Source organism: Phyllobates terribilis, unplaced genomic scaffold (assembly GCF_046119375.1).
Source record: "Phyllobates terribilis strain yellow unplaced genomic scaffold, ASM4611937v1 Scaffold_5__5_contigs__length_657084704, whole genome shotgun sequence".
NCBI classification, from domain to species: domain Eukaryota; kingdom Metazoa; phylum Chordata; class Amphibia; order Anura; family Dendrobatidae; genus Phyllobates; species Phyllobates terribilis.
In genome coordinates, this window is record NW_027362765.1 from 526,170,154 (window position 1) to 526,195,245 (window position 25,092).

Sequence of the window (25,092 nt, forward strand, 5' to 3'; positions counted from 1 at the left end):
TTGGCACACTTCTTAATAACATTGCGCACTGTTGAAACTGGGATACCAAGGTCTTTGGAGATGGCCTTGTACCTTTTGGAAGTCTTGTGTTTGCTAATAGTAATTCTGATGTCCTCAGGCAGCTCCTTTGTCTTCACCATTGTGACAAAGGAATAGAACCTACCATTTGGCTTTTTAAAACACTGAAGTCATCATTCATTGGCTACCATATTTTTCGGACTATAAGACGCACTTTTTTCCTCCAAAATTTTGGAGGAAAATGGGGGGTGCGTCTTATAGTCCGAATGTTGGGGGGGTGTATATATATGTGGGGTGTGGGGGGAGCGGTATCGGTGGAGGAGCGGGGCACAGGAGGCAGCAGCCGCCCGCTGCAGCCTACACTGTCCCCGCTGCTAAAGAAAATGAATATTCACTGCTCCCCACGCCCATGGGGCGTGGGGAGCACTGAATGTTCATGCTCCTTAATAGCAGCACACAGTGTAGCCACGCTGCAGCTCCTGCTGCTGCCGGAATCGCCAGTGCCCGCAGTTAAAGGGTATGAATATTCAACTTCTCTCCACGCCCATGGGCGTGGGGAGGGATGAGTATTCATGCCCTTTAATGAGTGGCACACGAGATAGCTGGCAGCAGCAGGAGCCGCAGCGCGGCTCCGCTGTGTGCCGGCGATGAAGGAGAGTGAAGTCACTGCTCCCCCCGCACACAGTCCCGGGGTGGGGAGCAGTGACTTCCGGCAGCTGATCTCTCCATGTGAGCCGTGCATGGCAGTGACGTCATGCGCAGCTCACATGGAGAGATCAGTGCAGGCAGACAGGATGCAGTAATGGAGGAGAGAAGAGAGGTGAGTAGGAGTGTTTTTTTTTTTTTATGTGCAGCATGATGGGGATTAGGGGGACCATACATACCAGGATAGGGATGAGGGGTGCCATGCACCAGGATAGGAATTAGGGGTGCCATGCATACTAGGATAGGGATCAGGGGTGCCATGCATACCAGGATAAGGATGAGGCGTGCCATGCATACCAGGACAGGGATTAGGATTGCCATGCATACCAGGATAGGGATTAGGGGTGCCATGCATACCAGGACAGGGATTAGGGGTGCCATGCATACCAGGTTAGGGATGAGGCGTGCCATGCATACCAGGACAGGGATTAGGATTGCCATGCATACCAGGATAGGGATTAGGGGTGCCATGCATACCAGGACAGGGATTAGGGGTGCCATGCATACCAGGACAGGGATGAGGGGTGCCATGCATACCAGAACAGGGATGAGGGGTGCCATGCATATCAGGATAGGGATTAGGGGTGCCATGCATACCAGGATAGGGATTAGGGATGCCATGCATACCAGGATAGGGATTAGGGGTGCCATGCATACCAGGACAGGGATTAGGGGTGCCATGCATACCAGGTTAGGGATGAGGCGTGCCATGCATACCAGGACAGGGATTAGGGATGCCATGCATACCAGGATAGGGATTAGGGGTGCCATGCATACCAGGAAAGGGATTAGGGGTGCCATGCATACCAGGATAGGGATGAGGGGTGCCATGCACACCAGGACAGGGATGAGGGGTGCCATGCGTACCAGGACAGGGATGAGGGGTGCCATGCATACCAGGATAGGGATGAGGGGTGCAATGCATACCAGGATAGGGATGAGGGGTGCCATGCATACCAGAATAGAGGGATGCCAGGCATACCAGAATGGAGGGATGCCAGGCATACCAGGATGGGGATGGGGACCACGTATAAAAGGAAGGGGGGGCATATATACCAGGATGGGGGATATTGTCAGAATTGGGGGACATTTCCCCTATACCAGTGTCAGCAAAAGACCCCCTCCCCCTTAAAAGTGCATCATGACCACATTTTTTGCTTACATTTTTTTTTCCTCCTCTAAAACCTAGGTGCGTCTTATGGTCCGGTGCGTCTTATAGTCCGAAAAATACGGTAATTCATGTCACATGGCTACCGACAATTAATCACAGGTGAATCTCTTTTGCGATTTACCATAGGCGAGTCAAAATGTGTTTCGATACTAAATTAATGCGAAGGGTACCAATACCAGTGACACAACAAGCTTTAGGTTTTTCTATTTTTCCTTCCCATTGTTTTTTGTTTTAAATTATTACTTATTATTTGCGCTTTTGTATTTAACACGAGTGCTCTATACAAAAAAACTGTTTCACTTGATTCATTTTTTTCAGGAGATATTCCACATGATATACTTAAACTTCATGGGTCCCAATACCAATGAGCAGGACTGTATGTTAAGAAATGTAATGTATCTCTGAAATACACATGACATCTGGATGGGAATCCATATGTGATCCGCATTTTTTTGCATGCTGCGATTATTTACACGCAGACCATTGGTCAGTATGCAAAAATGCTCATGTGAACTTCCCCAATTTGCATTAGTCAGTGTGCTGTCCATATGCCATCAGTTTTTGTATTTGGATAGCACACAATACGTTTATCTGAAAATCTCTATGAAAGGGAATTGATCATGTAAGGATATGTCCTAGATGAAGCAGAGTGCAATACACATTTCTGTTGGATTGGATTATATGAAACTGTTTTTATTGCAATTTGTTTTATCCTATTTTGTGAGTATAACACATGCGTTTTGGGTGATTTGGCTTTTTTTTTTTTTTTTACCAGCGATGTTTCACCACTGTGGTGGTCTTTGTTTTTTTTTAATATACAGACTATTTTGTGGAATATCTAGGTTGTCTAATGGGGGTTCATCTTTGCCAAAGGTCTGATTCTGCTGCTCATTGACTTCATCATGGTCTCTAGGAAGTGGATTATCGATGTTTACAAGCACATTATCTTCACCCGCTAAGTTGTGATTTTATGTTTTGAATGGTGAAGTTGGGATAGCTATAGACTCTAATTATCGCACATAATACAACAAAGGGTATCCATTTTTGGCATTGTTCTTTTTTTAGTATAGAAAAGTGCAACATAGAATGATTTATATGTCTAAAAAACGTATTCATTTCATATAGATGGTCAAATGTAAGCAAAATTGTACTACATCCGACCATAAGAGTCTACTACGCCACCAGGCAGTACCATTGAATATGTTATTTTCTTGAATAAATGATGGCCCACCTTATGAAGCTGACCGGTCCGTGGTGTCTGGTCACGAGTGCCAGACCCTTGGCCGGTTGTTGCCTACTTATATACCAAGTATTTTTTAAGGAAGGAGAAGACATGAGTTTTACAGCATGAAGAACATGATTTTATTAAATAAGATAAGCAAACTAGTGCATACAAAGTCATTTCATATAAATTACAATACAGGGGAATTAAAGTACATAGTGCCAGGTGTCAGGGGATCCCGCGGAAGATGCAACAGCCGGGTTGGATATATATGAGTTATTATGTAAACGAGATCAGGGTGGGTATACAGACATACATCCAAAGTGCTAGACTGCTAATGCAAATAATAACAGATTATAGTAAAAAGTGCAAGCAGTCACATACGTAGCCCGACCCATCCCATACATATCAGTGCAACCTCATGTATAAAACTCACCCAGCTTCAATGCCCGCACAGTCAGCACATCGATGGGACCCCCACACCACTAGTACCGATGAGAGAAACGTGCCCCGACGCACGTTTCGCAAAGCTCTTTCTCAAGAGGAGCGTGCCGCGTTACTCTCATCGGTACCAGTGCACTTTTTACTATAATCTGTTATTATTCGCATTAGCAGTCTAGCACTTTGGATGTAAGTCCGTATACCCAACCTGAACTCGTTTACATAATAAGTCATATACATCCAACCCGGCTGTTGCATCTTCCGTGGGATCCCCTGACACCTGGCGCTATGCACTTTACTTTCTCTGTATTGTAATTTATATGAAATGACTTTGTATGCACTAGTTTGCTTATCTTATTTAATAAAATCATGTTCTTCATGTTATTTTCTTGTAGCATACCTCTCAAGATATGCTGGGTTTAGAGACCAATCTATGAATTTTCAATATATTGTCTTTACCAGCTCGTCTTCCTTGCTACATGTCATATCAGCCACATTTTTAATTTGGAAGCCTATGGATGATGGATAAACAACAGATGGCAAATAATTTAAATACAGATCAAAGAAAATGGATTTTAACAGAGTATTGGAAATCTCAAAATGCTGAGACCGTTAGAGCAAATTGGGTTGAAACATTTGGTACTCAAGCCCCAAAGAGACAAACCATTTACCGCATTCATGACAAATTCAATGCCACTGGCTCAATCCTTAATGCTTCAAAAACTGGTCGACCCAAGACAGTCTGTACAGAAGATAATAAACAACTTGTTGCTGAAACATTTGTTCAGAGTCCAAAAAAGTCCACCAGAAGAGGGTCTTTGGAATTGGGAATTTCACGAGCTTCTATCATGGGAATCCTGAAATCTATTGGGTGGAAAGCTTATCGTCCACGTCTAATTCATGGTTTATTGGAGGATGATCCAGACAGGCGGCTGCAATTTAGTGTTTGATAAATCTCCCCCTTCATAATCTTATTACACTTTCTGTCCACCTACTTTTGGACCATCCTGTATTGTCCATTATCTAGGTCATATTTACGTGTGTATATTAAATTTTCTCCCTCTACTTACAAATGTATTTGGCAGATGCCCAAGTTTTCCCGGCTCCGGCTAAGTATAGCTGGAGGCCTTGCTGGTACCAGATTGTTGTATGTCAATATAACATGGTTGAATACTTGCAAATGAGCTGGTTAATTAAATGCTGCAATTAGGGGTGAGGATTGAAGGCTTGTCACTTATGACAAATGATTAAGAGCCATAGTAAATGAGGTATTAGTCTATATATTATATTTAGAATATTTACTATTATTTTTTGCTAAACAGTATTTTGGCAGTCATTTATCACAGTGTAAATCCAGTCATAAAAACGCCTTTTAACTTTAACTTAATGGGCAGCACGATGGTTCAGTGATTAGCACTGCAGCCTTGCAGCACTGGAGTCCTGGGTTCAAATCCCACCAAGGACAACATATGCAAGGAATTTGTATGTTCTCCCCGTGTTTGCTGGTTTTCATCTGGGTTCTCCGATTTCCTCCCACACTCCAAAGACATACTGATAGGGAATGTAGATTGTGAGCCTCAGTGGGTACAGTGATGATAATGTATGTGAAGTGCTGGTGAATATGATAAGCAATACATAATAACTTATTGTTATAAAGTTTTTATATTAATGCCAGTCATACAGTCAAATTACCATATTCCAATACCTTTCAGAATCCACAGAAAGACGTACGTGCAACATGGACGTCTGAATGAGGCCTAAGGCTGCTTTTAATTAGGATCCTACTTGCCTGCATCCTACCATCCTGTTAAATTTGTAGACTTTTAGGAAAAGTATGCTTCATAAATATTAGGTTTAGGGTCCCATCAAAGAAAGGTTGCCTTGTCTTAACTGATGGGCTCTTATGAATTTGCCAATTTGTGCGCTAAGTACCTCAATTTCATAAGTATATTCTATGCAGCGGTGATGCAGCTTTAATTTCATATATTTAATGTTTGCATACATCTTAGCACATGCAGAGCGCTGCTGTATTATTTAGCTTGTGAAATACTGTACATTTACCATCTACAATACATCTTGAATTTGTGTTTTCAAATGCTTTTCTGTTTCACTTTTTAAGTCTTAATGGTATTCAGCATAGAAATGAGAAAGCAATTAACTACAAAAATAAACATACAATTGTATTCATTCCGTGTTCTCCTATTATCATGCCGCTGGCATCACACAATAAGGTACAAATTAAATAGTATTTTTGATTAATTATGTTTGAAGTTATTTGTCAGTTTAGAATTCCTGCAGATTACAAAACAATCAAAAATAGAAACAGAGAAGAATTTTAAAAATATATATTCTTTCGTCTTACAACCAATTTGTGATTACATACAGTACAGACCAAAAGTTTGGACACACATTTTCATTTAAAGATATTTCTGTATTTTCATGACTATGAAAATTGTACATTCACACTGAAGGCATCAAAACTATGAATTAACACATGTGGAATTATATACTTAACAAAAATGTGTGAAACAACTGAAAATATGTCTTATATTCTAGGTTCTTCAAAGTAGCCACCCTTTGCTTTGATTGCTGCTTTGCACACTCTTGGCATTCTCTTGATGAGCTTCAAGAGGTAGTCACCGGAAATGGTTTTCACTTCACAGGTGTGCCCTGTCAGGTTTAATAAGTGGGATTTCTTGCCTTATAAATGGGGTTGGGACCATCAGTTGTGTTGTGCAGAAGTCTGGTGGATACTCTGCTGATAATCCTACTGAATAGACTGTTAGAATTTGTATTATGGCAAGAAAAAAGCAGCTAAGTAAAGAAAAACGAGTGGCCATCATTACTTTAAGAAACGAAGGTCAGTCAGTGCGAAAAATTGGGCAAACTTTGAAAGTGTCCCCAAGTGTAGTTGCAAAAACCATCAAGCGCTACAAAGAAACTGGCTCACATGAGGACCACCCCAGGAAAGGAAGACCAAGAGTCACCTCTGCTTCTGAGGATAAGTTTATCCGAGTCACCAGCCTCAGAAATCGCTGGTTAACAGCAGCTCAGATTAGAAACCAGGTCAATGCCACACAGAGTTCTAGCAGCAGACACATCTCTACAACAACTGTTAAGAGGAGACTTTGTGCAGCAGGCCTTCATGGTAAAATAGCTGCTAGGAAACCACTGCTAAGGACAGGCAACAAGTAGAAGAGACTTGTTTGGGATAAAGAACACAAGGAATGGACATTAGACCAGTGGAAATCTGTGCTTTGCTTTGATGAGTCCAAATTTGAGATCTTTGGTTCCAACCACCGTGTCTTTGTGCGACGCAGAAAAGGTGAACGGATGGACTCTACATGCCTGGTTCCCACCGTGAAGCATGGAGGAGGAGGTGTGATGGTGTGGGGGTGCTTTGCTGGTGACACTGTTGGGGATTTATTCAAAATTGAAGATATACTGAACCAGCATGGCTACCATAGCATCTTGCAGCTGCATGCTATTCCATCCGGTTTGCGTTTAGTTGGACCATCATTTATTTTTCAACAGGACAATGACTCCAAACACACCTCCAGGCTGTGTAAGGGCTATTTGACCAAGAAAGAGAGTGATGGGGTGCTACGCCAGATGACCTGACCTCCACAGTCACCAGACCTGAACCCAATCGAGATCGTTTGGGGTGAGCTGGACCGCAGAGTGAAGGCAAAAGGGCCAACAAGTGCTAAGCATCTCTGGGAACTCCTTCAAGATTGTTGGAAGACCTTTTTCCGGTGACTACCTCTTGAAGCTCATCAAGAGAATGCCAAGAGTGTGCAAAGCAGTCATCAAAGCAAAAGGTGGCTACTTTGAAGAACCTAGAATATAAGACATATTTTCAGTTGTTTCACACTTTTTTGTTAAGTGTATAATTCCACATGTGTTAATTCATAGTTTTGGTGCCTTCAGTGTGAATGTACAATTTTTATAGTCATGAAAATACAGAAAAATATTTAAATGAGAAGGTGTGTCCAAACTTTTGGTCTGTACTGTACATCATAGAACAAACTAAAAATCCGTACTCCAATACAGACTTCACAGATAATCGGTTTATTGTTCTTTTGTCACCATATTGTAATTGTAAAGGAAATGTCCAACACAATGAAGTACAAAGAACTTACTTTTCAATTTTGTCTTCAGCGGTTATGACTCTTGGCAACTGTAAAATTTGAAGTTTTTAAAATCCCCATTCTCCATCAAATACAGGTAAGATGGACTAATCAAAAAATATTTCTGGCTTAATATGCATGTAAGTGGGTACCAATCAAAGGAGGGTTTCCTTTAACACGCTGATTTTAATAAGATCTCTGGGTAGCTTAATTTCTATGAAGAGAGACTGACTGTGATAGGGTAGATTTCAATATTCCATCCGGGTCAGACATAGTTCTCAAAAAGCCATTTTGGATATCTTTTTGGCTGAGCATAAAGGCTATGTTATGGTCCAGGAGGTATCTGATGTCTGCCAACTGCTTTTCTATTATTACTACTGCTGAGCAGATCAGTCAGTTAGAATTCATAGGTTCCCGTGGATTTTCCTAGAATATATGATTCACAGAGAAGATATTCTCCATGAATTTAATGCCCCTAATTATATTCTAGAGCCTATATATATCATAATAAATTTAAGATGTAAAAAATGAAAAAAATCCTTATTCTCACTTTACTGTTCACTTTTCCGGCCCCTCCACTCATCAGTCTCCATTGCATCTTCTTATCATTGCTACACCCTAAATCCCCAGGGCCCCTCACTCTAACAATGAGGCCCGTCCTGGTTCACGTAAAGTCACAATTTCATGACGTCATGACACGCAATGTGACCTTGTATACGTATGTGTAAAAACATCCTTGGGATTTCAACGTTTGCAGTGGTGATAAAAAGGTGCAACGAGGACCGGACGGGTGAAGGTGAGCAACAGAGGGGCTGGAGAGGTGACTGGTAAGGATTTTTTTCCATTATTTATAAAGTTTGATGGCCCTTTGTGGGTTAGAAAAATGGCGTTCAGCAGCAGCCATTTTGCTGAATCCGCATGGAAGCAAATGATAAAAAATATGCAGTTTCGTAATATCGAGTAGAATTCAAGTCCATTAAAATATATTTACTCATCTATAATTACAGTGCTATCTGGTGCTTGTATCCTTTTATCAATTATTCTACAATGAACTGCAATACAAGACCTAACCACAAATTATGTTACTACTATGTTCAGTGTTAAATCAAGGGTAGAAGGACAATCTGGTCACCTAGAGCCCACGACAGAGATTGTCCTCACTATATGGCTTGGCTTTATTCACACGTTCAGTATTTGGTCAGTATTTTACGTCAGTATTTGTCTGAAGAAAAATATAATAGGAACACGTGCACCACTTCTGCATTTTTCACCCACTCCTTGTTTTATCTTACAAATACTGACACCAAATACTGAATGTATGAATGTGGCCTAACTGACATCAGAATGGAGGCCGGTCACATGATGATATCTGATATTAGTTGCAAGATGCAGCAACTTTTGAATCTAAATAGAAAGACGGATTCACTGGAGGAGAGACAGTCAGTAGTCAAACAGACAATAGGGTAAATTGAAGCTTTTGGGCCCCAAAGCAAAGTCTTTAAGAAGACCTCTAACTATCACACGTCTTATATTGATCTCATATAAGCCAGAGAGAACTTTTGGACACCCCTCGGCTTAGAGCACAGATCACAAACTCTCTGGACAGGAGCCTGACGAATGCTCCTGTCCAGAGTCGAAAACCGGTTGGTGATCTGTGAAAGAACTTCTAATAAAGGTAACTAACAAATTGCAGTATATTGTACTTCTATACTGGGCAGTGCACCAAAATCCTACTGCTTACTCTATCTATTTTTAACCTGTTCATCCCCGAACATGTTCGCTCCTAGTGCTGTCTCTCACCCCTAAGGTGAAGTTGGTTCATTTACCCAACCACTTTCTACTCCACCACCTGAGCGCCACTAAAAAAGTAATTTCTTTTAATTTGGTATCACAGTCTAACAGTTCCAATGTCAAGTTGTAATTAGAATTATTCACCCTCACTACAAATTAGATTTAGCAGCAACATATTAAAAAACTTTCTGCTGTTTGCACTAATCCAATTGTGAAGACCTGGGGTCTTCGGTGGGCAGAACATTACTCAGACAACACAGAGTGATGGTAAACAGTATGGCAATAATGTATTGAACCATCAGCAATCACTAACATATAGAACAGTCCCAGCAAATACACAAGATAGTGCGAAGTACAGATTCTCAGCCTTTTGCTGGCCCTTCCGCTCACCGACATGAGAAAAGTGGCCTGGTGACCTGATTGTCCCAACCTGGATTCTTCAAATTGTTTCTGAGAGTTCAGCAGTGGTCAATGGAGCAGTTCTGTATCTTTCCAGCCATGGTTGTGGTCTCTTAAGGCCCTGTCACACATAACGAGATCGCTAGCGAGATCGTTGATACGTCACGGGTTTTGTGACGCAATAGCGACATCGCTAGCGATCTCGCTACGTTTGACAGGTAGCAACGATCAGGCCCTTGCTGCGAGATCGTTGATCGTTACAAAGCTCCCTGGATCATTCCTGGGTCGTTGCACTCCCGCTGGGCAGTGTGCATCGCTGTATTTGACACCTAGCCAACGACCTCGTCCAGCGATTCAGAACTGAGACACGTAGGCGTGTATAAATTGGACTATTCCGCGCCCCTCGTCCCCGATTGGTGGTCGCTACGGCGTTCTCATTTCCGGACGCGCATAAAAAAGGCAACAGACTAGCGATTCCGTCCTTTGTTTCTGACCTCGTGCTCATTGCAGATCCTACCAGAGTTCTCCGGGCTGCTAATATCCGTTCATTGGACTAGTGCTGATTTTTGCGGATCATTGCAGCGTTCTCCAGCTGTGACTCCGCTTTGAACATATCAGACATCTTTAGTAAGGTAGGTATTGTTTGAGGTCTCAGATGCGTTTCCATTTTTTAATCTTTTATCACACATTTACTAATTATCTGTTATCTTTGCTTTTCAGGGAGGGAGGGCTTGGCTTCTATTTGTATATATATATATGTATGCTTTTGCATGGGCAGATATTTTAGGGGTCTCATGCACATGCACCCACACAGCGCATTTTCTGTCATGCTCACTAACAGAATGGAATATCGTTTTCCATGATATTTTTTATATACGGTTTCAATACTTGTGTTAATTGTTTTGTTGAAAGTGTTCTCATCTTTTCATGTTATGTTTGCAGTTTGCACATCATGGACGACGGGCAGTGTGCTATTGTGGTTGCTGCATTGCTGGTTGAGGAAGCTCGGCGTCAAGATGAGGCACGAGAGCTACAGAGGCGTTCCAAACGAAAGCGTCGCATGTGGACCAGAGAGTGGCTGCAGAAGAGGTCTGAATTGTCCCACATGCAACTTGTAAGAGAGCTTCAGGAGAAGAATCCTCATGATTTCCGCAACTATCTGAGGATGTCAGAGGAATCTTTTAAAGAGTTATTGGAACGAGTTACGCCACGTATTCAACGGAAGGATACAGCGATGCGTGCTGCCATTCCGGCAGATGAAAGATTGGCAGTCACACTGAGATTCCTGGCCACCAGACGCTCACTCCAAGACTTGCATTTTTCTGCAGCCATTTCAAGGCCCATGCTCAGTGTTCTAATCCCGGAGACATGTAATGCAATTTACCACAGTCTACGTAGTTACATACAGTTTCCCAACACGGAGGAGGAATGGAAAAAGATTGCCTCTGATTTTGAGCAGCTGTGGCAGTTCCCTAACTGTGGTGGGGCTTTGGACAGGAAACATGTCCGAATCACTCAGCCACCAAATAGCGGATCCTATTTTTATAATTATAAGGGCTATTTCAGCATCATCATGATGGCCCTTGTTAATGCCAATTACGAATTTATAAATGTAGATGATGGCATGAACGGCAGGGTTTCTGATGGTGGTGTTTTAGAGCACACACTTTTTGGAGAGCGATTGGACAACTGTGACCTACACTTGCCTCCCAACTCAAAGACTACAGGTAACCTTAATTTTGTTTTTGTCGGCGATGAAGCCTTCCCACTTCATCCCAATCTTATTAAACCATTCCCCCAAAAAAGTCTTACCCAGGAAAGAAGAATTTTCAATTATCGTTTGTCAAGGGCACGTCGTGTTGTCGAAAATGCCTTCGGTATCATGGCCAACCGCTTCAGAGTTTTTCACACGCCAATTAACATGAAGCTTACATCAATAGACTCTGTTGTTTTGGCCTGTTGCACACTTCACAACTTTCTTCGTCGACGTGATGCAATTACGTACTGTCCGCCTGGCTTCGTGGACTCTGTGGACCTAGCCAATGGGGAAGTGGAGCTCGGTGAATGGCGTTCAAACGATCCTGCAATTGCAGGCCTTCAACCAGTGGGATATGGCAGAAACACCCAGGATGCGAAGACCAGCCGCGACAACTACTGCCAGTATTTTAACGGTCCTGGTGCTGTTACTTGGCAACATCATAACTTATAGTGGGCAACTACTGACAATTATACACTACTTTCAGTTTTGTATTCATTTGTGTAATAAACTGTGTTTAACTTTGCAAAAGATTTGTTTATCATTGTTTCAATAGTAAGGGCCCGTATACACATACGTGTACTCCAGGGGCGGACATAGGAATCATGGGAGCTCATAGCAGAAGTTATAATTGGGACCCCCCCACAAAAAAAAAAAAAAAAAAGGAAATAATTGTTGGGGACACAGAAGAGCAGATCCCACAACCTTCCAGCCTTTCTTCCTTTCTGAACTCCTAAATTACTCTTTCATAGCCCCATAAAAATGTGATGCCAACAAAAGTGTCCCCCTTAACACAGTATGATACCCCGATGGTGACTTCCTCCTTTTTAGCCTCCACATGCACAGTGTAATGACCCTAATGTATCACATGAGCCATGTATGAGGGAGGTGGAGTCGGAGTAATGGAAATTGAGGAGTCGGTTTGGCTCATCGACTCCGCAGCCCTGTATACCAGGATGTACACTTATATACAGATAACCAGCTATACACACACATACTCACAGACACAGAAGTATGCATACCGACATAAAAATATAGATACATATTTCTACATAAAACCACCTAAACACCAGTGTTCCTGTGTGACCGTCACAATAGAGACACTGCTGCGTTCTACAGATGTCGCATTATCAATACCGCGTCTCTAGTCCGACACGCTAATAATTCAAGTCACAATAGGGTTCTCTAATAAACCGCGGGTTTATTGGCGACGTTCATGCGTCGTGGGCGTGGTTACCGACGTTCATGCGTCGTGGGCGGGTCTAACGACGTAGTTGCGGCCTAGCTTATTAAGAGCATTATGGCATCCAGGGTCAGGGCATCTCCTTGGGGTGATGCTGAGGTGTGCTACCTTGTGGAGCACCTGGATGCACTTGATTATGAGTGCCATGTGCACTCTGAGCATCCAGTGCTCCATAAGCAGGCGGTGCTGCAGAGGATCGGTCGGGGCCTGTTCCGGAGATTTGGGGTGCAGCGCTCTGCTACACAAATCCGGAAAAAGCTGGCGGACCTGAAATATAGGTCTGCCGACCGAATCGTCAGCATCCGGTCACGGTCCCTGCCCCGCAGTGGTGAGTGGTTTTAAAATATGTTAACACAATATATGGCAGCACATTAGTTACAACTGCAATCACCTTAGGTATCTAATGTTATTTGTTTTCCAGCGCCTGCAGCCCCAGAGCCCCCAAGGGAGTCACCTCCAGCCCTGGAGCCCCAGCAGCATTCCTCTGCCAGCTCGCCAGCATCACTCCGTGATATAGGTGCAGCTTCATCTTTCGGTAATGCTTTGACATAACATACGGTCCATACAACTTGGAAAGTGTAGGGCTGTCATGTACTATTAAGTGTTGTGTCTTTCTCTAGCCGGTGGTGCCAGGGGATCCGGGTGGTCCTTAAGCTCGTCATCATCCGAGCAACCTGAAAACCGTAAGTGTTAAATACCAAACATGTACCTGATAGGCTGTGTGCCCACGATGTGTTTTTTAAGGTGTTTCTGCAGCGTTTTTGCTGCTGTGGAAACGCATTAAAAGCGCATGGTAGAAGGTCTGCCATGTTCCCCAATGATAATCCGCATGTGCTGTGCACATGCTGCGGAAATTTCCGCTGCACATTATCATTGCGGAAAAAAACGCAGCACTACCAATTATTTAGCATAAGGTGGTTTTTTTGCGCCGCCATTGACTTGCATTATAATGCGCCAATTCCGCAATACTGCATCTGTACTTGCGTAATTAGCGCGTTCTAATGTGTGGATGGTACCCGGGAGTGGTGCATCGTGGGCACATAGCCTTAATTTGATGAATGTACAGAATTATTGGACTTTTAAGTTTAACTATTACCTCCGTAGAAATCCCAACACTACAAGATCTCCTGGCGTCACAACGGAGACTGAGTGAAGAGATCCACCAGCACGGAGTGATGCTGGCAAGATTTGTGGCAGCCCATGACCGTCACGGCAGCCAATAAATTCTTTTTTGTTATGTAGTTGATATTATTTGGTTGGTTATATTTTTTATATTTTTATAAAAAAAAATTAGTTTATATCCACTATTGTCTACACTTTGTTACATCTAATCCTATCCTGTGTGATACTGCCTGACGGGTTGTGTATCTAATCCTCTCCTGTGTGATACTGTCTGCTGAGCCGTGTATCTAATCCTATCCTGTGTGATACTGCCTGACGGGTTGTGTATCTAATCCTATCCTGTGTGATACTGCCTGACAGGTTGTGTATCTAATCCTATCCTGTGTGATACTGCCTGACGGGTTGTGTATCTAATCCTCTCCTGTGTGATACTGCCTGACGGGTTGTGTATCTAATCCTATCCTGTGTGATACTGCCTGACGGGTTGTGTATCTAATCCTATCCTGTGTGATACTGCCTGATGGGTTGTGTATCTAATCCTATCCTGTGTGATACTGCCTAAAGAGTTGTGTATCTAATCCTATCCTGTGTGATACTGCCTGACGGGTTGTGTATCTAATCCTATCCTGTGTGATACTGCCTGACGGGTTGTGTATCTAATCCTATCCTGTGTGATACTGCCTGACGGGTTGTGTATCTAATCCTATCCTGTGTGATACTGCCTGACGGGTTGTGTATCTAATCCCATCCTGTGTGATACTGCCTAAAGAGTTGTGTATCTAATCCTATCCTGTGTGATACTGCCTGACGGGTTGTGTATCTAATCCTATCCTGTGTGATACTGCCTAACAAGCAGTGCAGGGGCAGTAAAGCCCACTCCAAAGTCGGCTTTCACACCTTCCTGCTTATTGATGTTATCAGCTGAAGTTGTGTAGGGGCAGGAAAGCAGTCTGAAGTAGGCTTTCATTGCCGCCTACTTATTGATGTTATCAGCTGAAGTTGTGTGGGGGCAGGAAAGCCGTCTGAAGTCGGCTTTAATAGCCGCCTGCAAATTGATGTTATCAGCTAAAGTTGTGTGGGGGCATGAAAGCCGTCTGAAGTCGGCTTTAATAGCTGTCTACTAATTGATGTTATCAGCTGAAGTAGTGTAGGGGCAGGAAAGCCGTCTGAAGTCGGCTTTCATTGCCGCCTACTTATTGATATTATCAGCTGAAGTTGTGTGGGGGCAGGAAAGCCGTCTGAAGTCGGCTTTAATAGCTGTCTACTAATTGATGTTATCAGTTGAAGTAGTGTAGGGGCAGGAAAGCCGTATGAAGTCGGCTTTCATTGCCGCCTACTTATTGATATTATTAGCTGAAGTTGTGTGGGGGCAGGAAAGCCGTCTGAAGTCGGCTTTCACAGATGCCAGCTAATTCAAGAAGAAGAGAGAAGAGGAAAGAATAGGAACATAGTATGAAAACTATAAGGAAGACTTAACATGTTGATCCAGAGGAAGGCAAAAAAAAACCCATGCTCTGTTTTGGGAAAAAAAATTCCTTCCTGACTCCACATACGGCAATCAGACTAGTTCCCTGGATCAACGCCCTATCAAGAATCTAGTATATACAACCTATAATCTGAGTCAGACTCATGGTGCATGGTATGGCAGATCATTGCCATACCGTGCACCATGACTATGACCCCAAAGACTAAAAGAAGGGAAGTAGGAAGAGGAGGGGAAGAAAACCAGCTGTGAAGAAGACCAGAGGACACAGGGAGAAGACAGAAGACAGGTGATAAAGCCTGGAGCCGGAGGAGGAGAAGGGGAGGAGGTGATCACCAGCGGAGAGCAGGGATGGGAATAGACGGTAGAGAATGGAGGGGAGGGAACGGAGATTGGGAAGGGATCGGAGGGCAGGGGTGAGGGGTCCCACCCTCGGGAAGAGGTAAAGCAGAAAATAAGGCAACCAAAAAACATTTTTATTTCAATCAGGAATATCAGAGGGCGATCAGAGGGCAGGGGTAAAGTTAAAAAAGAGGACAATAAACCTTTTTTTTATAAGCAAACAAAAATATAAACAATTTTAACAATTTAAATAAGTATTAAATTAACAATATTTACAAAATGATAAAAAAAAATGGAAATGAAACATCACCACAGTTCTTCATATCGATTACCTGTATTTGTGTATCCGTGCCTGGGGGAAACAAAAGAATCAGAACACATGGGATACTGTGGGGGGGGGGCAAGGCTTTGTGGACGCCGGATCCTCTGCACTGGTGTGCTGTGAAGTGGGTCCGGCCTATGGGTCCAAGAATGTTGTTGAAAATGGCCAGGGTCAATCAGAGTATGTACAGTAGACGTTTCATTAAGTTCACCGGCTGCCGCTTTATTTAAAGTCTCAAACATGACCCTTTCTGCATGCGCCCTCTGTCGGTCATCCAGCCTCTGTAGTCTCTCGCCAGCATATGTTGCAAAGCTGTCCCGCTTGGCCTGGGTCTGCAGAAGTAGAATCTTGTTCGCCAGAGATACTAGATCTGGCGATGGCGGCAAGCTGGCCTTTCTTTTCCTTGATTTTCTCTGTCGCCGAGGCACAAGGTCTTCACTTGTAGAGGCCATAGGGTCTTCATTCACCGATGCCATAGGTTCCTCATTCCTTGACATAACACTCGCCTCCTCCATACCACGTTCCGTAGCCGAGATGTCGTCATCTTGCCGATGGTGCTGTGGGAACACAAAATTAAAGTTAAGATTTGGTTACAACATCCAGCAGGTATGTTATGACCAGCATGGGTACACATGCACTAAAAAACAAATATGAGGGGCGGCTAAACTATGGCATGTACATTGAAAGTATAAATGCTATTTACAGGGAAGCAAAGAAGGTACTTACATCTTCAACAGGGGAGTCAGTCCGTATGTCGGGGTCTTCTTCCGGGGTCGGCCGCATCGTACACGCCATTCGCCGAGGTAGCTCCTGGTCACGGGTGAAGGCAAGCAAATCATAATACCATAATGTCGGCACATAAACCTCATCTGTGCCGGTACCTGACTTCTTTGATTTCTCCACCCGGTTGAGTTCTTTCTTATATACGGTGCGTAGACCCTGGATCTTTCTCTTCACCAGCTCTTCATCCACCTTCTCGTTGGGGCCATGCCTTTTAAAGAGGGAAATCAATTGCTGGTAGGCCTCCCTCTTTTTCTCTCTATTGCAGTAGTCTGTTGATTTTATTTGCCAAAGGCACGGCAGGGAGCGGTAGAGGTCAATCATTTCCCTCACAAACTCTTCACTTTTGAAAGCCATCTGAAAAAGATAGCAATACAGTGAGCATACATGAAACATTTTAAAACAAAGTAAAAAGTACTACACACCATTTGCTGACTAAAAATGGCCTCCAATGTATAAGCAAATGTATACTTATTGAGTGTGATAAAAATCCACTAAAATAACTTACCGTGGAAACAAAGCGATACAATGCCTGAAGAACCCAAAAGTCAATGTTCAGTCACAGCCGAAGAAAATCCACAAATGAATGGAATCACAGCAGCAGAACGCAACTAGGATCCCAAAATCAGGACGCTGACAAGGCTTCAACAAATCCCAGATGGACGAAACTTGCCCGGAGAACACTGCTACGATCCGAAAGCAGAGCGCAGATAGGAACAAGGGAGCGGAATTGCCCCAACGTCGCCTTTTTAAAAAAACCCGGCCGCCAATCAGAACGCAGTAGCGTCCACCAATCGGAGATTAGTGGACGCGGAAAGGTAATTTTATGCACGCCTTTCTGTCACAGTACAGTCCCTCAAAGTGTGTATCGTTGAGTGTGGATCGTTGAAGTAGCTGCTGTGTGACAGCGTCCCAGCGACCAACGAGATCGTTAGTTAGATCGCTGGGGCGGCCGAAATCGTTGGCAAGTTATACATGTTTGACGGCTCCCGAACGATCTCTCCAGCGATCTCAAAACTGTGAGGTAGTAACGATCTCGCTAGCGATCTCGTTATGTGTGACAGGGCCTTTAGGCTGTCATCTTGTAGTGTCACAGGTCAGGGGGGGGTGAGGGGTGGGAGGTGCAGTGCTCAGGTCTAATTGTTTGAGCTAATCCCCCTGCTCTTGTAAATAAACTAGCAGGCTTAGTAGAATATGCTATTAGCATAGTAAAACATCATTGCTCCCAAACACTGAGTCATTGTCCTTCTTGACCAGCCAAAGAAACACACATACATTCACAAGTAAACACAAACACAATAATATATTTCTCTTGGCTCAACAAATCTAGACCTCTGGCTGATTAAGATAAGAAGCTGTTCCGTCACACTAATCAAACAAGAACAGTTTAAATAGCTCAACACAACTAGTATAACAAGTGGTTTCACCAAACGCAACACAAAACATCACTAGCCACACAATGACTATTGCAGTGTAAGAATCATTCAAACCCTTCCTGACAAGTGACTGTACTAGTTACTAGAGTTATGACCTGCTGCAAACATGATGTATAGTCTGACACCAGTTTCTGACAGCGTTCCCTAAGGAATCTTAGCCCATTCCTTATGGGCAATGATCCTTAAGTCATTAAAGAGGTTGTCCACTACTTTTTCATTGATGATACATTAGAACAGGTCATAAATATCTGATCGGCTGGGGTCCAACACCGACACCCTCGCCGATCAGCTGTTGGTGGTAACCACCAGCCGGAAATATTTGCGGAGCTGGCCATCTTCTGGTAGTAGCTTTGGCAGGATTCTGCACATCCGCCTCCTATTGATTCGAATAGGAGGCGGATGTGCAGTATCAAGCCTCTGCAGATGGCCATCTCTGCAAGTGAATATTTTCCGCTGGCGGCCGATGGCACTGAGAACAGCTAATCGGGGGGTGTGGGGAGGGAGCCAGGTGTCGGACCCCGGCAGATCAGACATTGATGACCTATCCTACTGATAGGTCATCAATGATAAAGTAGTGGACAACCTCTTTAATACTCTTTGGTTGTCAAGAAAATGGTTCAAAAAGTTAAGAGAAAATATCATTGCATTGCACAAACAAGGAAAAGGATGCCAAAAGATATCAAAGACACAATGTTTGTAGAGATAAAATTGGAAGCATAGTTCAAATGTTCAAAGTTAGAGAAACACTGGTTAAACTACTCGGATGTGGAAGAAAGAGAAAGCTAAACTTTTTTTTTTCTCCATGGAGTACTTGATGATTGAACTCTTGTACTATATACTACAGTATACAGTGTTAATCACAGTCTCCTATGTAGTTCATCATGTGACTTGGCTTCACAGGAGTACCAATATGGCAACCATATGTTATTTTAGATGGACCCTGGTGGACATTATCATATATCGGCACTCTGTAATCACATCGCAGGTGAAAGATAAGCTAACGAAAGCACAGACTAAATGACATCAGAAATCAACAAAGGTATTTAAGTAGTTAACAATAGCAATCGGAGCTAGTTCTAATTGCTGCTGTGAGAGACAGATACAGGCTGTGAAACTCAGCTGGCACCTGCCCTGTATGGAGCAATCTCAGCACCTATCATCCCAACCAATTCTATGCCGGATATATCCATCATGATGAGTTACGGTATTAAAACTGGATGCTTAAAGATCTGTCAGCTCACTCTCCTGCCATGTTTGTTTTGGTAAAATATTGCATTCCTCATGAAATAATGCTGAAGCACCTATTCAGACTTGTAACATTGCTTTGTAATTCATCATTGAAAAGTAACTTAACAAAAGGGCATTTCCATCCTTTTTATAATAGGGTCTGGCACTATAAGCAATGATTTAACAGTTTTAGAGTACAGATATATGAACCTTTTACCCTAGAAATAATCACACCCTTAAGTTATACATTTCCAGGAAAACCACTGAAGAAGAGTACCATGCAGAGCTTGAAGAAAAGATGCTCTCATATTTTTTTTTCACAGACTGCCAGGTTTCACTGGAACAGACATGTAAGAACTGGGCTTCTTTTATTGAAACAAAACTTTTTGAAAATACAACTTGGAGAATAGAATAACTCAAAGGCACACATGTAGTTAGATAGCTAGACATCTGTAAAATGTGTAAAAACACTCTATAATCCACTGATCACATGTCAAAGATGAGGTGATGCTGTAAAATGCTGCAAAGACTGAAATGCCAGTGAAACTAAAATAATTGTTAAAAGCTGAAGAAGCTAAAAGTAATAAGCTGGAATGGCCTAGAAAAAATATAAAAATATCTTGTTTTAATATATTTATTATCCATAATATATAACGAAAAAGACTTCCATCATATGCGCTAATCGAGTTTCTGGCATAGTCTAAATAAATCATACAATGCTGCTTAAAATGAGTTCCATTGGTAAGCAGAACAAATGTAATTAACCTCTACATCTCTGACCCTCCAGTGCAATGCTTCTAAATGTGCCCTGTAATAAATGTAGATTATGGCAAGAGAGCACTTTAATGGAAATGAAGAGCCCTCAAGAGCCACAAGATGTCAAAAACACAGACTCTGGCAGTAATAGAAAGGTCTGAAAGATGGTCAGGTGAATAACAACACTGGGTACAATTAACTCTTCACAGATTCATCTTTTACAAATTATATGTTTCTTCTGGTTCTCAGCATCTTTGGCAAAAAAAGATGAAAACCTTTAAAAGAAACCTGTCACACTGGACAGGTCTATGGAGGAGCAGAAATATTCTTTTGCAGAAAAAGATTCTGTATAACTCAGCCTTTTCTTTCTTTTTAAATCCCTGCTCACTCTGAGCTTATGAATCCAATCATGCTCGGTGATTGACAGCGATCGGTAAATGCAAGTTTACACAGGGAAAGACGTTAACATTTGAGTGAAATCGCACAGTAGACTCATAAACCCAGAGGAAGCAGATACTGAAAGGAACACTCCAGAATAAATTGATATGCAGTGTTTTGGCTAATGCAGGTTAGTGAGTTGCAATATCAGGCACATCCAGTAATGTACATATGAAAGTGAGGGCAATAATGTAATTTCACTTGTCAGCTGATGGGCAGGGTTGCCCTGAACCAGACCCGCTACCAATCTGATAATAAAGGCCTATCCTAAGGATAGTTACTAGTGATGGGCGAGTATGTTCTGTTAACCCTTTCGGCGAGTATGCTCGGGCGAGCACTGAGTAGTTACAGCTGTTCGGTGTTATGTTTGAATCGCTCCGTGTGCATGATTTGCAACTGTTTAACAACTTTAATACATGTAAGGAATGTGTAAGAAATAGACATTCCTTACATGTATTAAAGTTGTCAAACAGTTGCAAATCATGCACACGGGAGTGATTCAAACATAACACCGAACAGGTGTAACTACTCGGTGCTCGCCCGAGCATACTCGCCGAAAGGGTTAACAGAACATACTCGCTCATCACTAATAGTTACTCAATATTATACAGTCATGGCCAAAAGTTTTGAAACGGACACAAAATGTGGTTTTCTGCTTCACTTTTTATAGTGGTAATTTGCATTCACTCTAGATTGTTATGAAGAGTGATTAAATCACTTACAAAAAATTTCAGTCATTCCATGACATGAAAATTAACAAACCACAAAAACCCATTTCCACTGATTTCTGCCCTGCCATAAAATTACCTACTTACATCATTTTAGTGATATCATTTGTGGCAAGACGACTCACTCGGCCGCTTCCGGAAGTAGACACAGGAACCCAGCTTTACACTACAGGCTTTATTTTATGGCATAAAGCCTTGCATCTCCAGCAAAATAAACACAGCCTTACTGGCAAAACAAGAAACAAAAAATAAATGATAGCACAGTCCATATGTGTGTGTGCAATTCGCCCACACCGGTTATAGTCCAGCCTTTAGCTCCTTCCTGAGCTGTGGCCTTCCAGTCTGGAGACCCTGCCTCTCCAAACACAACAACAGAAAAAAAAATGGCGACTGAGCATTTAAACCTTGCTCAGCCACACCCTGAGGTAGAGGTATGGGGAATGACTTCCCTCCCATCTCTATGTCATTCCCATAAAACCACACCCTTTAAGTGAGTTAACCCCCCAGCATATAACATGCTGGGAGAAAGTCTATTGGTTTCAATTCACACAGGCTAGCAACCTGAGTGACACATACCTTCCCTCATAAATCATACCAGTGACTCTGTCACACATTACTAGTTCAAGAGAAAGTATTAATGAGGAAAAGGGGGCTGATATCACTCAGTTATGTTTATTGAATTATAAGAGCAGACTAGTGGCTTTAAAAGGGGGCTGGAGCTTGAAGTCATTCTCTTCTGTTAACCATAAGAAACACATGTAGTCAACATTGCTTAGCATCAAAAGGGATTAACAGTAAAGGACATTGCCGCTCTTAAAATTGCCCCTAAATTAAATATTTATCAGATCACTAAAAACTTTAAAGAAAGAGGTTCTCTTACTGGGAATAAGGCTTCAGTGTGTCCAAGAAAGTCCAGCAAAAGCTAGGATTGTCATCTACAGAGGAATCAGGCATGGCATCCATTTAGCACAAGAAAAGGCTTGCTGAGGAATGGCATCAGACAGGTGTAATTGAGTTAGGCAAAGACTTTTGGAGGCTGGCCTATTCTCAAGAAAAGCAGCAGACACTTCTTTCCAAGAAAACAATCAATGACAAATTGAGATTTTGAAGGAAGTACAGGGATTTGACTGTGAAGAACTGGAGTAAAGTTATTATTTCTGATGAAGCCCCATTCAGTCTGTTTTGGACAAGTGGAAAATGTTTGTCCAGAGAAGAAATTATGAGGTGCTACCATGAGTCCTGTATCATGATAACAATAAAGCATCCTGAGACGATTCATGTGTGGGGTTGCAAAAGCATGGACGGGAGTGGACTCACTCAAAATTTTGCCTAAGAATACTGCCATGAATAAAGAATGATATCTATACATCCTCCAGGAGCAACTTCGCTCAATGATCTAGGAGCAATTTAATGAAGAACAATGCTTGTTTACCAGCATGATGGAGCACCATATCACAAGGTAAAAGTGATAACTAAGTGGCTCAGTGAACAACACATTGAAATTTTGAGTCTATGGCCAGTTAGCTTCCAAGATCTCAATCCCATTGAGAACCTGTGGTCAAGCCTCAAAAAGTGGGTGGACATTATTATTCGATTTGGTCCAAAAGCTGATATCTAGCATGTCAGGGCAAATTGAAAAATTCTTTAAAAATAAGGGTCAACGCTGAAGATGAGTGAATTAATTTGAATTGAAATTGAATTCTACTGAACTTGACAAAAATTCTTATTTTCCAGAATATGCATTTTTTGTAATTCACTTTGCTCTGTTGAACTGCAGAGGGCTGGCAAAATGTTAAAAATCAAAGAAAACTAATACTTCACCACCTTCCTGTCCCCACAACCCTGCTGCCTGCCACCGATCCTGAGGGCCTCTCCTTTTCACAGTCACGCACTGATGTCTTCACTCTAGAGCAGGACTTCCAGCCATGACCAGGCCTTGGAGGTCATGGCCAGAAGTCTTCTTCTAGTCTAGAGTGACGACACCAGGTATCAAAGGTCATGGCACATATTAACATTGTGACTTCACAACATGCCGCAACTTCGGAAACCTGGACATGACCGACAGTCCTTCTTTAGAGGGAAGATACCAGGCTTTGCGCCATGATTTCCTATACCTGGCCTTGGTCAGAAGTCCTGGTCTAGGACCAGTTTACAATCATAGAAAAAAGAGGTCATGAGAACTGAATGGCTGGACAGCGGGGGGAGGAGGTGATAGGTGAGTATTGGGGATTATTTTTTTTTATTTTTTGCCTGCTATGTTTATATTGCTTTGGGGTCCATTTGATTTGTGGAGAATAACTTTCCTGCCAAACTAATTTCTAGGTAAAAAACACAATTTTATTTTGTCTAATCTGCTAATCTCTAGTCAACACTGTAAATATTGCCATACCAACCTATAATATTCGCCACCAAAAATAAATTATAGCCCCAAATAGATAATACATAGCACTGAAAAAAAAACCTCCTTTATTAAATTGGAAAAATAAAACAAAATTAATATCCCGGAAGACAAAAAAGGATAATAAAGGCAACCAACTCAAGGAAAAATACATACACAAAATAACATTGTTATGTGAACAAATCATTCCTCCTTAATAACATGCAAATAACAGAATTTAATAATTGCATAAATAGATCTAATCCAGATTACTGGCAAAAACTAGAATATAAAATAGAATAGAAGGCACGATAGCTATTAATAGACTGAATGGGCATACACAGCAGTGAATAGGGACTCAAGCCAAGGTAATTGACTATAAATATACATGGCATGTGCCAAAATAAAGCTTGCACAAAAGGCTGCATATTATAATGCACACCCAGTGCAAAAGTGTCAAAAACTACACAAGAGCCTAACCACAGATAATAGGAACACATGCCCTGGTTGTTCAAATATAAGTGTGCATGGCAGGTGCCTAGATCACACCAAAGCCTAAACAAAAGGCAAGAAATTATGATTTACATCCTAGGTGCTAATACCTATAGTGACAAATAAATATAGGTGTCAAAATCACGCAAGTCTAAACAGAAGCTGCATGGGATAAAGCATACCCCAATGCTAACTGCTGCAAATACCTTGAGACATGATGCCAGTAGTACAATGCCAAAAAAAGGAGCAGGAGGGGGAGTACCTTACCAAACTTATGAAATGCTGACAATTGTACTTCAATAACTATAGAAACATCCGACTAAAAGATCTAAAAACACTGATGCAGCGAACTTTGTGATAACAAAAACTTTTGGCCACGACCGTAGTCCTGAAAAATCCCCCTAAAGTCTACAGGTAGTAGAGTAAGAAATGTGTGTGTTTTCTTTAATTACCTTTCCTATTATTTCAAATTTGTGTACAAGATTTTTTTTTAAATAGGTCCCAAAAGACTTACCATATATGCACATAGTACATGTGTGTAGAATTACATTTTCTGGCATAACAGAGACACAGAAGGGGATAAAACTGATAAAAATAAAGGAGTTGGAAGGCTATTCAGTGAGTTGTTCCTTTTTCCATTAGTTTATCTTTGCTTCACTAGGTGGACATGCTGCTGGTACCCCATGTCTTATGATAAGTTGGGGTCTCACAGA

At 42.2% G+C, this 25,092-nt stretch overlaps 2 protein-coding genes across 5 annotated transcripts in view; both read right to left on the reverse strand.

Annotated features, from left to right (window-relative positions):
• The window catches only part of LRRC20 (leucine rich repeat containing 20), a 742,986-nt gene that overhangs the window by 311,921 nt on the left and 405,973 nt on the right, over positions 1 to 25,092 (reverse strand). The window lies entirely within an intron of this gene.
• LOC141270806 (uncharacterized) lies at positions 16,130 to 17,282 on the reverse strand. The gene is made up of 2 exons (XM_073680914.1): positions 16,872 to 17,282; positions 16,130 to 16,702 (listed from the first exon to the last, which is right to left on the reverse strand). The coding sequence occupies exons 1-2, from the start codon at positions 17,280 to 17,282 to the stop codon at positions 16,130 to 16,132; spliced, it is 984 nt and encodes a 327-aa protein (XP_073537015.1).